The sequence below is a fragment of the Pleurodeles waltl genome, chromosome 8 (assembly GCF_031143425.1).
Source record: "Pleurodeles waltl isolate 20211129_DDA chromosome 8, aPleWal1.hap1.20221129, whole genome shotgun sequence".
In the NCBI taxonomy this organism is placed as follows: Eukaryota; Metazoa; Chordata; class Amphibia; order Caudata; family Salamandridae; genus Pleurodeles; species Pleurodeles waltl.
Window position 1 is genome coordinate 828,362,897 of NC_090447.1, and position 18,222 is coordinate 828,381,118.

Sequence of the window (18,222 nt, forward strand, 5' to 3'; positions counted from 1 at the left end):
GAGAGCATAACCACTGAGGTTCTGATTAGCAGAGCCTCAGTGAGACAGTTAGTCACTACACAGGTAACACATTCAGGCACACTTATGAGCACTGGGGCCCTGGGTTACCGGGGTCCCAGTGACACATACAACTAAAACAACATATATACAGTGAAAAATGGGGGTAACATGCCAGGCAAGATGGTACTTTCCTACACAACCCCCCCCCAAACGAAGGACAATAAGACTAGCCATGACCTGATGAGTCTTCATTGTCTAAGTGGAAATATCTGGAGAGTCCATCTGCATTGGAGTGGCTACTCCCAGGTCTATGTTCCACTGTATAGTCCATTCCCTGTAGGGATATGGACCACCTCAACAATTTAGGATTTTCACCTTTCATTTGTTTTAGCCAAAGTAGAGGTTTGTGGTCTGTCTGAACAATGAAGTGAGTGCCAAACAGGTATGGCCTCAACTTCTTCAGAGCCCAGACCACAGCAAAGGCCTCCCTCTCAATGGCAGACCAACGCTTTTCTCTAGGGGTCAACCTTCTACTAATAAAAGCAACAGGTTGATCCTGGCCCTCAGAATTAAGTTGTGATAGGACTGCCCCTACTCCTAATTCAGATGCATCAGTTTGGACATAGAATTTTTTAGAGTATCAAGGGCTTTTCAGGACAGGTGCAGAGCACATGGCCTGCTTCAGCTCCTCAAAAGCTTTCTGACAGTTTGCTGTCCATAATACCTTTTTAGGCATTTTCTTGGATGTGAGGTCATTAAGAGGGGCTGCAATGGAGCCATAGTTCTTAATGAACCTCCTGTAATACCCAGTGAGGCCTAGGAAGGCTCTCACCTGAGTCTGAGTGGTAGGGGGAACCCAATCAATAATTGTTTGGATTTTCCCCTGAAGTGGTGCAATCTGTTCCCCACCAACAAGGTGTCCCAGATAAACCACCTTACCCTGCCCTATCTGGCACTTTGAAGCCTTGATAGTGAGGCCTGCCTTTTGCAGGGCCTCCAAAACTTTCCATAGGTGGACCAGGTGATCATCCCAGCTGGAGCTAAAGACAGCTATATCGTCCAAATATGCTGCACTGAAAGCTTCCAGCCCTTGCAGGACTGTGTTCACCAACCTCTGAAAAGTGGCAGGAGCATTTTTCAAACCAAAAGGCATTACAGTAAACTGGTAATGTCCTCCAATGGTAGAAAATGCAGTCTTAGGTTTAGCATCTTCTGATAATTTGATCTGCCAATAACCTGCAGTCAAATCAAAAGTGCTTAGATACTTGGCAGATGCCAGTGTATCTATGAGCTCATCTGCCCTGGGTATAGGGTGAGCATCAGTTTTGGTTACCAAGTTGAGACCTCTATAGTCTACACAAAACCGCATTTCCTTCTTTCCATCTTTGGAATGGGGTTTTGGTACCAGAACCACAGGAGAAGCCCATGGACTGTCAGAGTGCTCAACTACTCCTAGTTCTAACATTTTCTGGACCTCTTGCTTTATGCAGTCCCTGACATGGTCAGGCTGCCTATAGATCTTACTTTTGACAGGTAAACTGTCTCCAGTATCTATAGTGTGCTCACACCAAGAAGTGGTACCTGGCACAGTAGAGAAGAGTTCAGAGAATTGATCTAGGAGATTTATGCAATTATCTTTCTGCTCAGCAGTAAGACAATCAGCCAAAACTACACCTTCCACAAGAGCATCTTGTTCTGTGGAAGAGAAGAGATCAGGTAGAGGATCACTGTCTTCTTCCTGTCCCTCATCAGTTGCCATGAGCAGGGTGAGATCAGCCCTGTCATAGTAGGGTTTCAGGCGGTTGACATGGAGCACCCTAAGGGGACTCCTGGCAGTGCCTAAGTCAACTAAATAGGTGACTTCTCCCTTCTTTTCAACAATTGTGTGGGGACCACTCCACTTATCTTGGAGTGCTCTTGGGGCCACAGGCTCCAAGACCCACACTTTCTGTCCTGGTTGGTACTGAACCAAAACAGCCTTCTGATCATGCCATTGCTTCTGGAGCTCTTGGCTGGCCTGAAGGTTTTTACTGGCCTTTTTCATGTACTCAGCCATCCTTGATCTGAGGCCAAGTACATAGTCCACAATATCCTGCTTAGGAGCTTTTAAAGGTTGTTCCCAACCCTCCTTTACAAGTGTGAGTGGACCCCTAACAGGGTGTCCAAAAAGAAGTTCAAAGGGGCTGAAGCCCACTCCTTTCTGGGGTACCTCCCTGTAGGCAAAAAGGAGGCATGGTAGAAGGATATCCCATCTCCTGCGGAGTTTTTCAGGGAGACCCATAATCATGCCTTTGAGAGTTTTATTAAATCTTTCCACCAGTCCATTTGTTTGTGGATGATAGGGTGTTGTGAACTTGTACGTTACACCACACTCCTTCCACATGGCCTTTAAGTATGCAGACATGAAATTGCTTCCCCTGTCTGATACTACTTCCTTTGGGAAGCCCACCCTGGAAAATATTCCCAGGAGGGCTTTTGCCACTGCAGGAGCTGTAGTGGTCCTTAAAGGAATAGCTTCAGGATATCTTGTGGCATGGTCCACTACCACCAAGATAAACCTATTGCCTGAAGCAGTAGGAGGGTCAAGGGGGCCAACTATGTCAACCCCTACCCTTTCAAAGGGAACCCCAACCACAGGCAGTGGGATAAGGGGTGCCTTTGGGGTGCCACCTGTCTTGCCACTGGCTTGACAGGTTTCACAGGACTTACAAAATTCCTTTGTGTCCTCAGACATTCTAGGCCAATGAAACAGGGGAACAAGCCTGTCCCAAGTTTTCATTTGTCCTAGATGCCCAGCTAAGGGAATGTCATGTGCCAGTGTTAGGAGGAACTTTCTGTACTCCTGAGGAATCACTAATCTCCTAGCAGCTCCAGGTTTAGGATCCCTATGCTCAGTGTACAAGAGGTTGTCCTCCCAGTAAACTCTGTGAGAGTCACTGACATCCCCATTAGCCTGTTTGACAGCTTGCTGTCTGAGACCCTCTAATGTGGGACAGGTTTGCTGTGCCACACTCAGCTCCTCTCTGGCAGGCCCCCCTTCACCCAAAAGCTCAGCAGTGTCTGCTTCCAGCTCCTCTGGTGTAGGTTCTGCACAGGGAGGGAATTCTTCTTCCTCAGAAGTAGAATCCACTGTAGAGGGAGGGATAGTAGGAAGTGGTTTGCTTCTACTAGCCCTAGCTTTAGGGAGCACTTGGTCCATTGTTCCAGGATCCAAGCTTCCCTGTCCTTTTTGCTTTTTGGCCTGAGCCCTTGTCAAAGCAAAAATATGCCCTGGGATGCCCAGCATTGCTGCATGGGCCTCCAACTCCACATCTGACCAAGCTGATGTCTCCAAATCATTCCCTAATAGACAGTCTACAGGTAAATCTGAAGCTACCACAACTTTCTTTGGACCAGTAACCCCCCCCCAGTTGAGATTTACCACAGCCATGGGGTGGCTAAGTGTGTTGTTGTGAGCATCGGTTACTTGGTACTGGTGACCAAGTAGGTGTTGTTCAGGGTGGACCAGTTTCTCTATGACCATAGTCACACTGGCACCAGTGTCCCTGTAGGCCTGAACCTCAACACCATTTATTAGGGGTAGCTGCTTGTACCTATCCATATTAAGGGGACAAGCAACTAAGGTGGCTAAATCAATAGCCCCCTCAGAGACTAACACAGCCTCTGTGGCCTCCCTAACAAGGCCAACCCCAACTAAATTACCAAAAGTGAGCCCAGGTACTCCCTTGGATTGGCTATTAGTAGGTTTGCTCCCACCACCACTGCTATTAGTAGGGACACTATGTGTAGCAGTAGGGGTTGTAGTGGTAGGAGCATTGGTGCCTTTCTTTGGACAACTGGGATCTGTTGTCCAATGGCCTTTTATTTTACATAAATAGCACCATGGTTTCTTTTCCTTGTTCTGATTAAAAGAGGATTTAGACCCACCACCCCCACCAGAGTGTTTTTGTGGGCCTGATGAAGACTCATTTTTAGATTTGTCCCCACCCTTGTCTGAAGACTTACCATCCTTCTTTTTGTTGCCATCTTTGTCACCCCCTGTATGAACTTTTCTGTTCACTCTTGTTCTGACCCATTTGTCTGCCTTCTTTCCCAATTCTTGGGGAGAGGTCAGATCAGAGTCCACCAAGTACTGGTGCAACAAATCAGACACACAATTATTAAGAATATGCTCTCTCAGGATTAAGTTATACAGGCTGTCATAATCAGTAACTTTACTGCCATGTAACCACCCCTCCAAGGCCTTCACTGAATGGTCAATGAAATCAACCCAGTCTTGTGAAGACTCCTTTTTGGTCTCTCTGAACTTTATCCTGTACTGTTCAGTGGTTAAGCCATAACCATCCAGGAGTGCATTCTTAAGAACTTGGAAATTATTAGCATCATTTTCTTTCACAGTAAGGAGCCTATCCCTACCTTTTCCACTAAATGATAGCCATAGGATAGCAGCCCACTGCCTTTGAGGGACATCCTGTATAACACAGGCCCTCTCAAGTGCAGCAAACCACTTGTTAATGTCATCCCCCTCCTTATAAGGGGGAACTATCTTGTGCAGATTCCTGGAATCATGCTCTTTTGCAGGATGACTATGGGGAATACTGCTGCTGCCACCATGGGTATCTAAACCCAACTTCTGTCTTTCCGTCTCTAATTCAAAAGACTGTCTATCCAAATCCAGCTGTTGCTTTTTAAGCTTCAGTCTGGTTTGTTCCACCCTCAACTTATTGAGTTCCCTCTCTAACATTCTGTCATCAGGGTTGGTGGGAGGGACATTCCTAGAAACAGAGGTATGATGGGAATGAACAGAAGGAGACCTGTCCCCTACAGAAGCCACCCTAACAGCTTGGTTAACAGAAACATTACTACCAGTATGGTGAGAATAAATGCTTTTGCTATGATGTGAGACAACACTATTTGTATGGTGTGGCTCATCATCATTACCAACTATGCTAGACTGTCTAGTAATGGGCAGGCTAGGAAGTTTCTTTCCTGAATCTTTTCCTGGGGGAGTCCCTGAATCAGATTGAGAACTATTAGGTACTTTTTCAACAGATGAGGCACCTATGGCCTTATCCTGTTCTCTAAGCATGTTAAGTAACAGTTCCAAGGAAGGATTCTTCCCTACACTCAAACCTCTCTCTATACAGAGACTCCTTGCTCTTTTCCAGCTAAGGTTGTCATATGCAAGTTTGGACAGATCAACATTTTGGCCTGTGCCAGACATTTTTTAGAGAGAGTTAAAGTGATAGTAAAAGATAAAAAGTTTGTCAGAGCTTTTAGAAAGACAGAGAAAAAAAACTTTTAAAACTTTTTAGAACTTTTTAGAAAGTTAGAAGTACTTTTCAGCACTTAGAAAAGAGTGAAAAGAGGAAATGCAAAACTTTTTGGCTATGTGTATATACACTGACCTTGTTTTGTATATTTTTCTCTTATGAAAAGTACAATGACAAGAGTGGTAAGTAGTCTCAAAGCACTTATCCCACCACTGCACAACCAATGTAGGAGGCTGGACTGGCTTGTAGTGAGTACCAAGGGGTACTTGCACCTTGCACCAGGCCCAGTTATCCCTTATTAGTGTATAGGGTGTCTAGCAGCTTAGGCTGATAGATAATGGTAGCTTAGCAGAGCAGCTTAGGCTGAACTAGGAGACGTGTGAAGCTACTACAGTACCACTTAGTGTCATATGCACAATATCATAAGAAAACACAATACACAGTTATACTAAAAATAAAGGTACTTTATTTTTATGACAATATGCCAAAGTATCTTAGAGTGTACCCTCAGTGAGAGGATAGGAAATATACACAAGATATATATACACAATAGCAAAAATATGCAGTATAGTCTTAGAAAACAGTGCAAACAATGTATAGTTACAATAGGATGCAAAGGGGAAACATAGGGATAGGGGCAACACAAACCATATACTCCAAAAGTGGAATGCGAACCACGAATGGACCCCAAACCTATGTGACCTTGTAGAGGGTCGCTGGGACTATTAGAAAATAGTGAGAGTTAGAAAAATAACCCTCCCCAAGACCCTGAAAAGTGAGTGCAAAGTGCACTAAAGTTCCCCTAAGGACAAAGTAGTTGTGTTAGAGGAATAATGCAGGAAAGACACAAACCAGCAATGCAACAACTGTGGATTTCCAATCTAGGGTACCTGTGGAACAAGGGGACCAAGTCCAAAAGTCACAAGCAAGTCGGAGATGGGCAAATGCCCAGGAAATGCCAGCTGTGGGTGCAAAGAAGCTTCTACTGGACAGAAGAAGCTGAGGTTTCTGCAGGAACGAAAAGGGCTAGAGACTTTCCCTTTGGTGGACGGATTGCTCTCGCCGTGGAGAGTCGTGCAGAAGTGTTTTCCCGCCAAAAGAACGCCAACAAGCCTTGCTAGCGGCAAATCATGCGGTTAGTGTTTTTGGACGCTGCTGAGGCCCAGGAGGGACCAGGAGGTCGCAAATTGGACCAGAAGAGAGAAGGGACGTCGAGCAAGACAAGGAGCCCTCTCTAAAGCCGGTAGCACCCGGAGAAGTGCCAGAAACAGGCACTACGAGGATGCGTGAAACGGTGCTCGCCGAAGTTGCACAAAGGAGTCCCACGTCGCCGGAGACCAACTTAGAAAGTCGTGCAATGCAGGTTAGAGTGCCGTGGACCCAGGCTTGGCTGTGCACAAAGGATTTCCGCCGGAAGTGCACAGGGGCCGGAGTAGCTGCAAAGTCGCGGTTCCCAGCAATGCAGCCCAGCGAGGTGAGGCAAGGACTTACCTCCACCAAACTTGGACTGAAGAGTTACTGGACTATGGGGGTCACTTGGACAGAGTCACTGGATTCGAGGGACCTCGCTCGTCGTGCTGAGAGGAGACCCAAAGGACCGGTAATGCAGCTTTTTGGTGCCTGCGGTTGCAGGGGGAAAATTCCATCGACCCACGGGAGATTTCTTCTGAGCTTCTGGTGCAGAGAGGAGGCAGACTACCCCCACAGCATGCACAAGCAGGAAAACAGTCGAGAAGGCGGCAGGATCAGCGTTACAGAGTTGCAGTAGTCGTCTTTGCTACTATGTTGCAGGTTTGCAGGCTTCCAGCGCGGTCAGCAGTCGATTCCTTATCAGAAGGTGAAGAGAGAGATGCAGAGGAACTCGGCTGAGCTCATGCATTCGTTATCTAAAGTTTCCCCAGAGACAGAGACCCTAAATAGCCAGAAAAGAGGGTTTGGCTACCTAGGAGAGAGGATAGGCTACTAACACCTGAAGGAGCCTATCAGCAGGAGTCTCTGACGTCACCTGGTGGCACTGGCCACTCAGAGCAGTCCAGTGTGCCAGCAGCACCTCTGTTTCCAAGATGGCAGAGGTCTTGAGCACACTGGAGGAGCTCTGGACACCTCCCAGGGGAGGTGCAGGTCAGGGGAGTGGTCACTCCCCTTTCCTTTGTCCAGTTTCGCGCCAGAGCAGGGGCTAAGGGGTCCCTGAACCGGTGTAGACTGGCTTATGCAGAATTGGGCACCTCTGTGCCCAACATAGCATTTCCAGAGGCTGGGGGAGGCTACTCCTCCCCTGCCTTCACACCATTTTCCAAAGGGAGAGGGTGTCACACCCTCTCTCAGAGGAAGTTCTTTGTTCTGCCATCCTGGGCCAGGCCTGGCTGGACCCCAGGAGGGCAGATGCCTGTCTGAGGGGTTGGCAGCAGCAGCAGCTGCAGTGAAACCCCAGGAAGGGCAGTTTGGCAGTACCAGGGTCTGTGCTACAGACCACTGGGATCATGGAATTGTACCAACAATGCCAGGATGGCATAGAGGGGGCAATTCCATGATCATAGACATGTTACATGGCCATATTCGGAGTTACCATTGTGAAGCCACATATAGGTAGTGACCTATATGTAGTGCACGCGTGTAATGGTGTCCCCGCACTCACAAAGTTCAGGGAATTGGCTCTGAACAATGTGGGGGCACCTTGGCTAGTGCCAGGGTGCCCTTACACTAAGTAACTTTGCACCTAACCTTTACCAGGTAAAGGTTAGACATATAGGTGACTTATAAGTTACTTAAGTGCAGTGTAAAATGGCTGTGAAATAACGTGGACGTTATTTCACTCAGGCTGCAGTGGCAGGCCTGTGTAAGAATTGTCAGAGCTCCCTATGGGTGGCAAAAGAAATGCTGCAGCCCATAGGGATCTCCTGGAACCCCAATACCCTGGGTACCTCAGTACCATATACTAGGGAATTATGAGGGTGTTCCAGTAAGCCAATGTAAATTGGTAAAAATGGTCACTAGCCTGTTAGTGACAATTTGGAAAGAAATGAGAGAGCATAACCACTGAGGTTCTGATTAGCAGAGCCTCAGTGAGACAGTTAGTCACTACACAGGTAACACATTCAGGCACACTTATGAGCACTGGGGCCCTGGGTTACCAGGGTCCCAGTGACACATACAACTAAAACAACATATATACAGTGAAAAATGGGGGTAACATGCCAGGCAAGATGGTACTTTCCTACAATTACTACTTGGCACGTTTCAATGGTCAAAAGTCTTGCTGGAAAGCAATTGAAAAATATTTTGTACTGGTTTGTATCACTCTTGTGATTAAAAAAACAGTGCAAAGTGTTTGTAAATCTGAGCGGAAGTCTTTCTAATTAATCTCTAGAGTTCTGAAACCTTGTCACTCATTAAGTTGAACAATGCAAATGTCAACTTCCTTGTTAGGACCACTTGGCTCCTAAACTGATTTACAAAATGATGCTTAATCGCTCACCGTTTACAGTAGAATCAGATGACAGGTGAACATGCTACTGTAATCGGAAAGCACAGTTGTTCACGAATTTAACCTATGGACTGTGGATGCTGTTGGATTATTTTATTTTTTCTGCACAAGAGCGTATGCGCCAACCTGCAGATTTGCATAAAGTCATATGTTATTTAGGGCTATTGTTGAGGGCGGAGGGGCAACATGCCCCACTCGAGACTCCGTCTCTCAATTATGACCCCTTCCCACACTTTATGGTAGTGCCTTGGTGATAAATAGCATAGTATGCTGAACATCAAAATATGTAATATAGTTACATTATAAACGGGGCACATTACAATATAATAAATGTGGCTTGATAAAACATGTTATTTAGCTCAAGTAAAATAATAAATGCAGACTCCGACACATATTACTATAGGTCAAAGATCAAATCCCATCTTTTTTTTATTTAAGTATAGGAGACATTCTCATGTGGTTCTTTTGGACCCCCATCCACTTCACCGTCACTCCATCACACAATGAAATTGTCCTCTGCTTCCGCTTTAATATCTGTTTTTATATCTAAACTTCATTAAAAAAAACAGTATAGCACAAACCATACTTGCAAGTGCGCAGGGAACATTATTTTTTTAATTAATATTGCTGAGGGAAGAGGGGAGCAGAGACAACCCCCTCAAGGCCTCGACTCTAGTGAGTCTCCCTACAGTCAACCCTCGTAATAAATAGCCAGTTATACTTTGAATATATGCACTGTATGTATACGATGGGTCTAGGTGTGTACATCTCACTCCTCACTGCAAAATAGACATAGGCCCATATTTATACCTTTTTTGCGCCGCATTTGCGTCATTTTTTGACGCAAAAGCGGCTCAAACTTACAAAAATGTATTTTGTAAGTTTGCGCCGCTTTTGCGTCAAAAAGCGGCGCAAATGAGGCGCTAAAAAGTATAAAAATATGGGCCATAATTCCACAGAGCCCCCTTCATTATGGCGTGTTAATTATCACCTGCTGCTATATAATTGTACATGTCTACGTGAGTTACCCCTGTCCCCACTCATTTTTCTACTTGAGCCTTTGCCATTCTACTGAAATCAATACATTGGGCTTGATTTAAAGTTTGGTGGGTGGCTACTCCTTCAGAAATCTGATAGCTATCCGCCAGCGTTTTAATAAGCACATTTGTGACAAGGTAGCACCACCCCCCCCCCCACATCAAGCTTTAAATCAGGCCCCAAAATGTTAAGGTACTTTGCTTTTTAATCTCATTCAGTCTACACAGCATTGAATCCATCATATTTAAGTGTATTGTTAATATGAAACATGCCTTTCTTATCTTTTTTGATTATATTTTTCTGCTACTGTTAGGATATTACCCATTTTCGTTTCTTTTAATATTTCTACTTCTGACAGGTTTAGTTTACAAATTATTTAAAAAGTAATTAGCTTTGTTATATTGATTTCTGCATTATCTGGCGTTCCCTACCTTGGAGACAATAAATCCATCTCTGTATGCAAGCAGTTGCTTTGGATAGTGCAGTTCCTCTGCAGAGCACATGTTATTACTTGACGCACTTGCATTTGACTTACCTCCTTATTCACTGAATAAATGCTCTAACTCATTACTCATTGGCCAGGTCTGGAAATGATAAACTTTGTATACTCTTGTGATAACAGAGATGAGACCCGGTTAATGTAAACTAATTCAGATTTAAGCCTCTTCCAGGAAGACATTTGTTTGCCCTGTTATATGGCCGGAACACGGACTGAAGATAGAAAAGCGTTTTTCAAGAGAACCACTTCATGTTATAGAATGTTTTTTATTTTTTTATTTTTTAGGTACAGGGAGATAAATAAAATAAAGTGATTTGCTGAGAGCAAGAGAGGCCCCAGAAGTAAATTTTAAGGGGGGCATATTGGGCCACAGAAAGTGCAGAGGCCACTTACTAGAAAGTATATATATAAACCATAGAAATACAGCAGTTCTATTTAGCTCACCTGAATATAACTTGCTCGCCAGCAATGCACTGCTTATGACCTGCGTTTGACCTCACATACTACATTACTCATGACATGATTGATGACATCACTGATGACATCTAAAAAGTCATCACTGATTAAATCATCCAGTGAGTGTGAGTGTTATGTAAAACTATGTGAGAGAGAGCTATATAATAAGATGCTGCATAGTGAGAAAGTAGCCTCTTTCTAGCATGGTTACCCCAACTTTTGGCCTGTTTGTGAGTGTGTCAGTGTGTTTTTACTGTGTCACTGGGATCCTGCTAGCCAGGACCCTAGTGCCCATAGATAAAAACCTATATGTCAGTGTGTTTTGCCTATCCCACTAAGATCCTGCTAGCCAGGACCCCAGTGCTCATAGTTTGTGGCCTAATGTGTGTGTTGTCAGTAGTGCTTGACTGTGACACTGAGGCTCTGCTATCCAGAACATCAGTGCTCATGCTCTTCCTGCTTTTATATTTGTCACTGTAGGCTAGTGACTTCAATTACCAATTTCAATTGGCACACTGGACCCACTTTATAAGTCCCTAGTATATGGTACCAAGGTACCCAGGGCTTTGGGGTTCTAGGACATCCGTATGGGCTGCAGCATTTGTTTTGCCACCCATAAGGAGCTCAGAGAAACCCTTCCACAGGCCTGCCATTGCAGCTTGCGTGAAATAGTGCACATACTATTTCACTGCCATTTTCCCTGCACGTAAGTAACTTATAAGTCACCTATATGTCTAACCCTCACTTGCTGAAGGTTAGGTGCAAAGTTACTACATGTGTGGGCACCCTTGCACTAGCAAAGGTGCCCCCACAAACTTCAGGGCCATTTACCTGGACTTTGTGAGTGCGGGGGCGCCATTACACATGTGCACTACATATAGGGCAATCCCAATATGTAGCTTCACAATGGTAACTCCGAATATGGCCATGTAACATGTCTAAGATCTTGGAATTGTCCCCCCATTCCAAATCTGGTATTGGGGAGCCAATCACATGCATCCTGGGGGCTTCACTATAGACCCCCAGTACTGCCAAACCAGCTCTCTGAGGCATGCACTGCAGTACAGCTGCTGCCACCTCACAGACAGGGCTCTGCCCTCCTGGGGTCTAAGCAACTCAGTCCCAGGAAAGCAGAACAAAGCATTTCCTCTGAGAGCAGGGTGTTACACCCTCTCCCTTTAGAAATAGGTGTTACAGGCTGGGGAGGGGTAGCCTACCCCAGCCTCTGGAAATGCTTTGAAGGGCACAGATGGTGCCAGCCTTGCATAAGCCAGTCTACACCAGTTGAGGGACCCCTTGTCCCCTGCTTTGGCGTGAAATTGGACAAAAGAAAGGGGAGTGACCACTCCCCTGTCCATCACCAATCTAGGGATGGTGCCCAGAGCTCCTCCAATGTGTCCCAGACTTCAGCCATCTTGCTTTGCAAGGTGTGAGGGCACTCTGGAGGGCTCTGAGTGGCCAGTGCCAGCAGGTGACATCAGAGACCCCTCCTGATAGGTCCCTACCTGATAAGGTAGGCAATCCCCCTCTCAGGGCTATTTAGGGTCTCTCCTGTGGGTTTGCTTCAGATTCTGCTTACAAGTTTCTTTCAGGAATCCTCTGCAACTACTACTTCATCCTCTGACCTCAGATCAACCGCAGCTTGCTCCAGGAAATGCTGTAACAGCAACAAAGTATCCTCAATGGATACTTTTCTTCTGCAACTTCAGCTCCAGCCAGCAACTGCAACAGTTTCCATGGTATGCACACTCTTAGGACTCCCTGTCTTCATCCGGCACCAGAAGGACCTAAGAAATCTCCTGTGGGATGACGGAGTCACTCCCCTGCTCCCGAAGGCACCTTCCAAGTCGATGACTGGTACTCCTGGACTCCTCTCACAGCAACGAGCCTGCCTCTGGACTCACGGAGGGTGGACCCCATCGACACAGATTGTCCTGAAGTCCTGCTGACGGAATTTGGCGGAGGTAAGACCTTGCTTTACCTGAGAGCGACAGTACCCCTGTGCACCGCATCTTATTCATCTCCTGAGGCCTCTATGACCTATTTGCAAAATTCCTTCATGCACAGCCTGGCCCAGGTCCCCAGCACTCCATCCTGTGATGCTCAACTCACTGAGTTGTTCTCTGGCAGCGTGGGACCTTCCTTTGTTGTGCTGCACCAACTGCGTTTTGCACCTCCTTTGTAACCATGTCCTGGGACTCCAGTGGGTGCTGCCTGGAACCCTGAGGGCTCCCTAAAGTGCTGAGAGCCCTCCTCACACAGAGTTGAGGCCCCCAGGTCCCTCCTGGGTTGAGCCAGCTCCATTTTGACACAAAACACACATTTGTCGTAACCAAGGCTTGTTGGCAACTTCCAACACGAAATCACATCTGCATCCATCTTCTCAACATGGGACATCCTTTGCATCATGCAGGAACCCGCTTGCGTCTTCCTAGGGTGCATTCCTGCAGTCTTTGTCCAACCAGGGACTCTTCTTTTGCACCCTTTTGTTTGTTGGCAGGGGCTCCTGTCCTTCCTGGAATTACTTTTGACTTCTGGACTTGGTCCCCTTTTTTTGCAGGTCTTCAGGTCCAGGAATCCAGCAGTTGTTTTTTGCAGACTTGGTTGGTTACTGCAATAATCTCTATCACAAGGTATAGTGTGTCCTAAGGAAACTTGCAGTGCTTTACTCCTGCTTTCCTGGGCTCTGGGGTGGGGTAATTTACTTACCTTTACTGTATTCTTACTCTCCCAGCGATTCTACACACACTACACTTCTCTAGGGGGGAATTTGTGATTTGCATTCCACTTTCTTAGTATATGGTTTGTGTTGCCCCTAGACCTATTTACTCCCTTTGTATTCTATAGCAATTCCTATTGTTTGCCCTATCCTATGTCTAATTACTTACATTATTTTGGTGTCTAGTGCATATATTGTGTATAATACTTACCTCCAGAAGGAGTATTGCCTCTAAGATATTTTTGGTACTGTGTCACCCAATTAAACTACCTCTATTTTTGGTAACACTGAGTATTGCCTTTACTTGTGTATAAGTACTGTGTAACTATTAGTGATATTGCATGAGCACATTTGTAGTGGCACACGATATATCAAATAGTTAAATACATATCAATGACACAAGCAAGTATTATAGTCCACAATATAACCGCTCCTTATGTTGAAAGCAAACTGTTTTATTCCTCTTGAGATACTGAATTCCAATGAAAAATTCACAACTCCAACCGTCAAGAATGTTCACAGTTTCATTTGTCCGTCAACACGTGTTTCGTCAGGGGAATACCCCTTGACTTCACCAGGACTTCCTACAACAACATTCCTGTTATAAAAAAATCATTAAGATAATCATATACATTAATTATGACCACACCCATCTTAGTGAATGTCAAGTTATGCATGCTTTCATGTGAAAACCGTAATCCAATAGATTGTGTGTTCATATTAAACTGAATTAGCAAATATTCCTAATTGTGCGTTCTTTCCTAATACAGACATTAATTACTGTGTAAGACATTCCAATAATACATTGTTCAATTAATCCCCTCATTCACATACTAGCCTAGTGCGGCTAAATCCATAGCAAGTATAGAAACATAAGAGGCGCCTGAGTTCAAAAGTTCAAAAACATACTAAAAAGTGTGTAATTTGTGCAAAAATACACCTAAAACATTACAGAGCCCCTTGTGAATACACCAACTTTGTACCTTAAATCCACTATTTTTTTTTTGACGTAGCCTTTATCCAAACCAGTAGAACGGGTATACTATAACCTATGAGGCAATCCCTTTGTTAGTAACTATATGCGCTGTATATTTTTAATTAATTGACATTCCCCATGTCGCTCACCTGACACTAAATTCTTGACTTACTAGATTAATTTCATTTGGATGCCTTGATCAATAGCCGTCCGGCGTATCCCGTAAACATGATCACGATAATAGAAATCTATTCGATTCACTCAAGACAAACAAATATATTCATTGCTAGACGAAATAGCGGGTGTTACCTCCCTTAAGCTCTCGCCTGTTTATTTTCTTCGAATCCCGGTCGTGGTATGCCGTGAGTGCGTCGGATACCAGTAAAAGAGGGGAAAATCCCACTTTGCCATTTTTAAAGCCGCAATCTCGTTCGTGGAAATAAATGAAGGACTATCTAAAAGGGGACTGTCTGCCCTACGTAGAAGTTAAAAACAGACTCGTCTATATCTACATGGCTAGGCCTCCTATGCAAACGAAACCAATCACGATCTCATACATATCAAAAGTCCTGTTCGACCGCCTAATTGGGTGCATCATTGCTTCATTTGGTATTCAGTAAATGACTAGTAATATTAGGTAATGATTACTATATCCCTAGTTATATCATATCTGTATATTACAGTTCTCTCATATATTCTGAATAAAGGCAGGAGCACTGTGCACGTAATAGCTCGGTCATCTGATACCAGTCCTATTCTTATCACCATATTATACTGATCACAATTAAATAGTAATAGATACCCAAATGTAATTCTCTATTGTATCTAATGATACAATGTACACTTAATATCTAACATATTCCAGGGAACCTGCATACCTTATGGCACAGCTGACAAACATAATTATACCTCATGCGTTCATTTCCCTGGATTACTGATATAAACTTAGGTAGTCAAATGTTGCCCGAAAGGCAATTGTTCAGAAACTATTAAAGTTCTCATAATCTTCTGAAAATAGCTCCACATATCTCTCACCAAGAATTCCAGGATGAGATTAAGCATAGAAAAGCCAGAAAACTAAAAAAAGATGAATTGGATTATCTGAATGGCAGAGTATTTACTTTTTCACGTAAATATGATCACTTGGTAAGAAATACTGTACCTACAGCTGAATCTACAAACTCTTTAGACTCTGCAACTACATCTAGAAGTAGTTTGGCAACTAGCTTAAGTGATACAGATGGAACAGAGGCACATACATCGAAGTCAGATACATAAGGGGGAGCTTTTTTACAATAACTCAAGAGAATAAAACAGGACAATTGGGAACAGAATCAAAAAAGAAATTGGGGAGGAAGACAAGAAGAGGGAAAAGAGGAAAGAACAGGCGAACCATACTCGGGTATGAAAACAAGATCACGGGACAAAAATACATTAATTCCCTTATAGGCATTGAGAATAATGTGGTTAATTCATCTAGAAAGGAATTATCATCTGGGATGTTGCAACTTTTGAATAAAGGATTGGGATTCTGTCCGTCATCTATAAGAGACACATGCAAATCTAAGATAGATTTATTCAAATATATTAGAAAGTTAAAATTTAAGAAATACTTTGATACACAGATGGTAGCAGTGGAAGCAGTTCCACATGTTAAATCGATTCATAGTGAGTTATCAATACAGGATGTGTATGACACTGTGGCACTGATGTCCATTACTGATTATGAAGAATATCCAACAACCACATCAATAGTGCTGCGTGATTTGAATGTGCTATTAGATGTACATGTTACAAGTAGACTTAAACAGAGGTCTACCTGGACGCCAGACAGGCAATGGACAACATTGATATATTCTTTAAATTGGTTTGGCGTGACCTGGATAAAGAGGCGCTGAAAAAGAAGTGAGCGATGAAACATAATCTAAAGCATGAAGAGTATGTGGCATTGAGAACTCTCAAATTCAATGCTGATTTGATTATCAAGCGAGCGGACAAGGGTGGGAACATAGTGGTGATGAACCGTAAGGATTATGAGAATGAGATATATACACAATTGTGCAATACCAATTGTTATGAAAGGCTTTCACATAATCCAATGTCAGCGCTAACTGGAAAGATTAACATTACTAAAAAGTTGGCGGGATAGGAATTTATTGGATGAGGAGGAATATTTATATTTACAGGTGAATCGTCCTAAACTCCCATGCTTGTAAACATTGCCCAAAATACACAAGCAATGTGAATTTCCACCAGGAAGACCGATAGTTTTGGATATGGGGGTCCCACTGAAAGACTATCAGAATTTGTTGATATACTCTTGCAACCTTTTGTATGTAATCTGCCTTTATATGTTAAGTACACAAAACATATACTGAGTTTGCTATCAGATATTCATTGGGAATCAGGTATGATTATGGTAACCTTAGATGTGGTAGCATTATACACCAGCATACAACATGAATGTGGAATGAAAGCGATTGAGTATATCCTCAATAGGAGATCAGCGAGTCTAATGGAACACACACGCATGATAATACATATGATTGATCTTATTTTGAATAACAACGACTTTCTCTTTAAAAGAGATTGGTTTAAACAGAAACAGGTGGTGGCAATGGGATCAAGATTCTCTCCCTCATATGCAAACCTCTTTATGGGATGGTTTGAGGATAAATGGTTGTGGGGTCCGGGGGCAGCTGAGTGGCAGACACACATTATGTACTAGGGAGATACATTGATGATTGTTTTATGCTATGGACAGGGAATGTGGAAATATTAGAGAGATTTTGTGATTATCTTAATAACAATGAGGTTAACATCAAGTTTACACACAAATACAGTACGACTTGCATTGACTTTTTAGACATTTTAATTATTTGTGGAAAACAACAAGATAGAAAGCAGGTTGTACTGGAAACCGATATCTTGTAACACCCTATTACATGCAACAAGTGCGCATCCTAAACACCAAATAGATGAGATACCGTTAGGTGAAATGGTTAGAGCAAGACGTAATTGCAGCAGGAACAGGGATTTTCGTAAGGTTATTGAGGATATGGGACAGAGATTTATTGCTAGGGGTTACTCAGAGGATGTTGCACACAAGTCTCAACGTAAAGTTTCTAGAATATCCCGTTCACAGACATTGATGCCTGAAGGACCTACAGAGACAAGAAACAAGAAGAGTGATACTCGGAGGGTGAGGATAATTTTGGATTATACGGATTGTTCTCATAAATATTGGGAATTATGAGGAAGCATTGGACTGTATTTACACAGGATCGAACTCTGAGGAAGTATATTGGTAACAAACCGGAGGTATGGTTTAGGAGAGGTAATACACTCAATAATATTCTCAGTCCTAGTTACTTGTTGGACACAACTAAACCCAGCTGGCTTAATTCACATAATCTGGGCTTTTATAAATGCGGTAGTTGTGCACTGTGCAGGTGGGCGTGTCAGGCTAAAAAGGATTTTCTAGGTATTGGAAACAAGAAATACAATATCAAATCACATATAGATTGTAACACCAAGTATGTGGTATACATGCTAATTTGCAAATGTGAAAAAATATATGTGGGCAGTACTATTCGTCCCCTGAAGGTAAGAATTTCTGAACACTGGAGAGTGATAAGGCAAGAAGATGAACGGTATCCTATAGCTTCTCACATGAAGATATGTGATACACAGGGAACTCATAAAGAATTCAAGTTCTTTGGCTTTGATCAATGTGAAAAAAACATTAGCCCTAAGAAGAAAGGAATACAGATGGAT

General features: G+C 43.7%; 1 protein-coding gene across 1 annotated transcript in view; it reads right to left on the reverse strand.

Moving 5' to 3' along the window:
* LOC138249169 (acetylserotonin O-methyltransferase-like) overlaps positions 1-10,303 on the reverse strand; it is a 640,042-nt gene extending 629,739 nt beyond the window's left edge. Inside the window, exon 1 of the mRNA XM_069203173.1 lies at positions 10,227-10,303. Within this exon, the coding sequence (XP_069059274.1) occupies positions 10,227-10,298 (72 nt within the window). The 5' untranslated portion in view covers positions 10,299-10,303. The remainder of the gene's footprint in view (positions 1-10,226) is intronic.
* Positions 10,304-18,222: the final 7,919 nt, after the last annotated feature.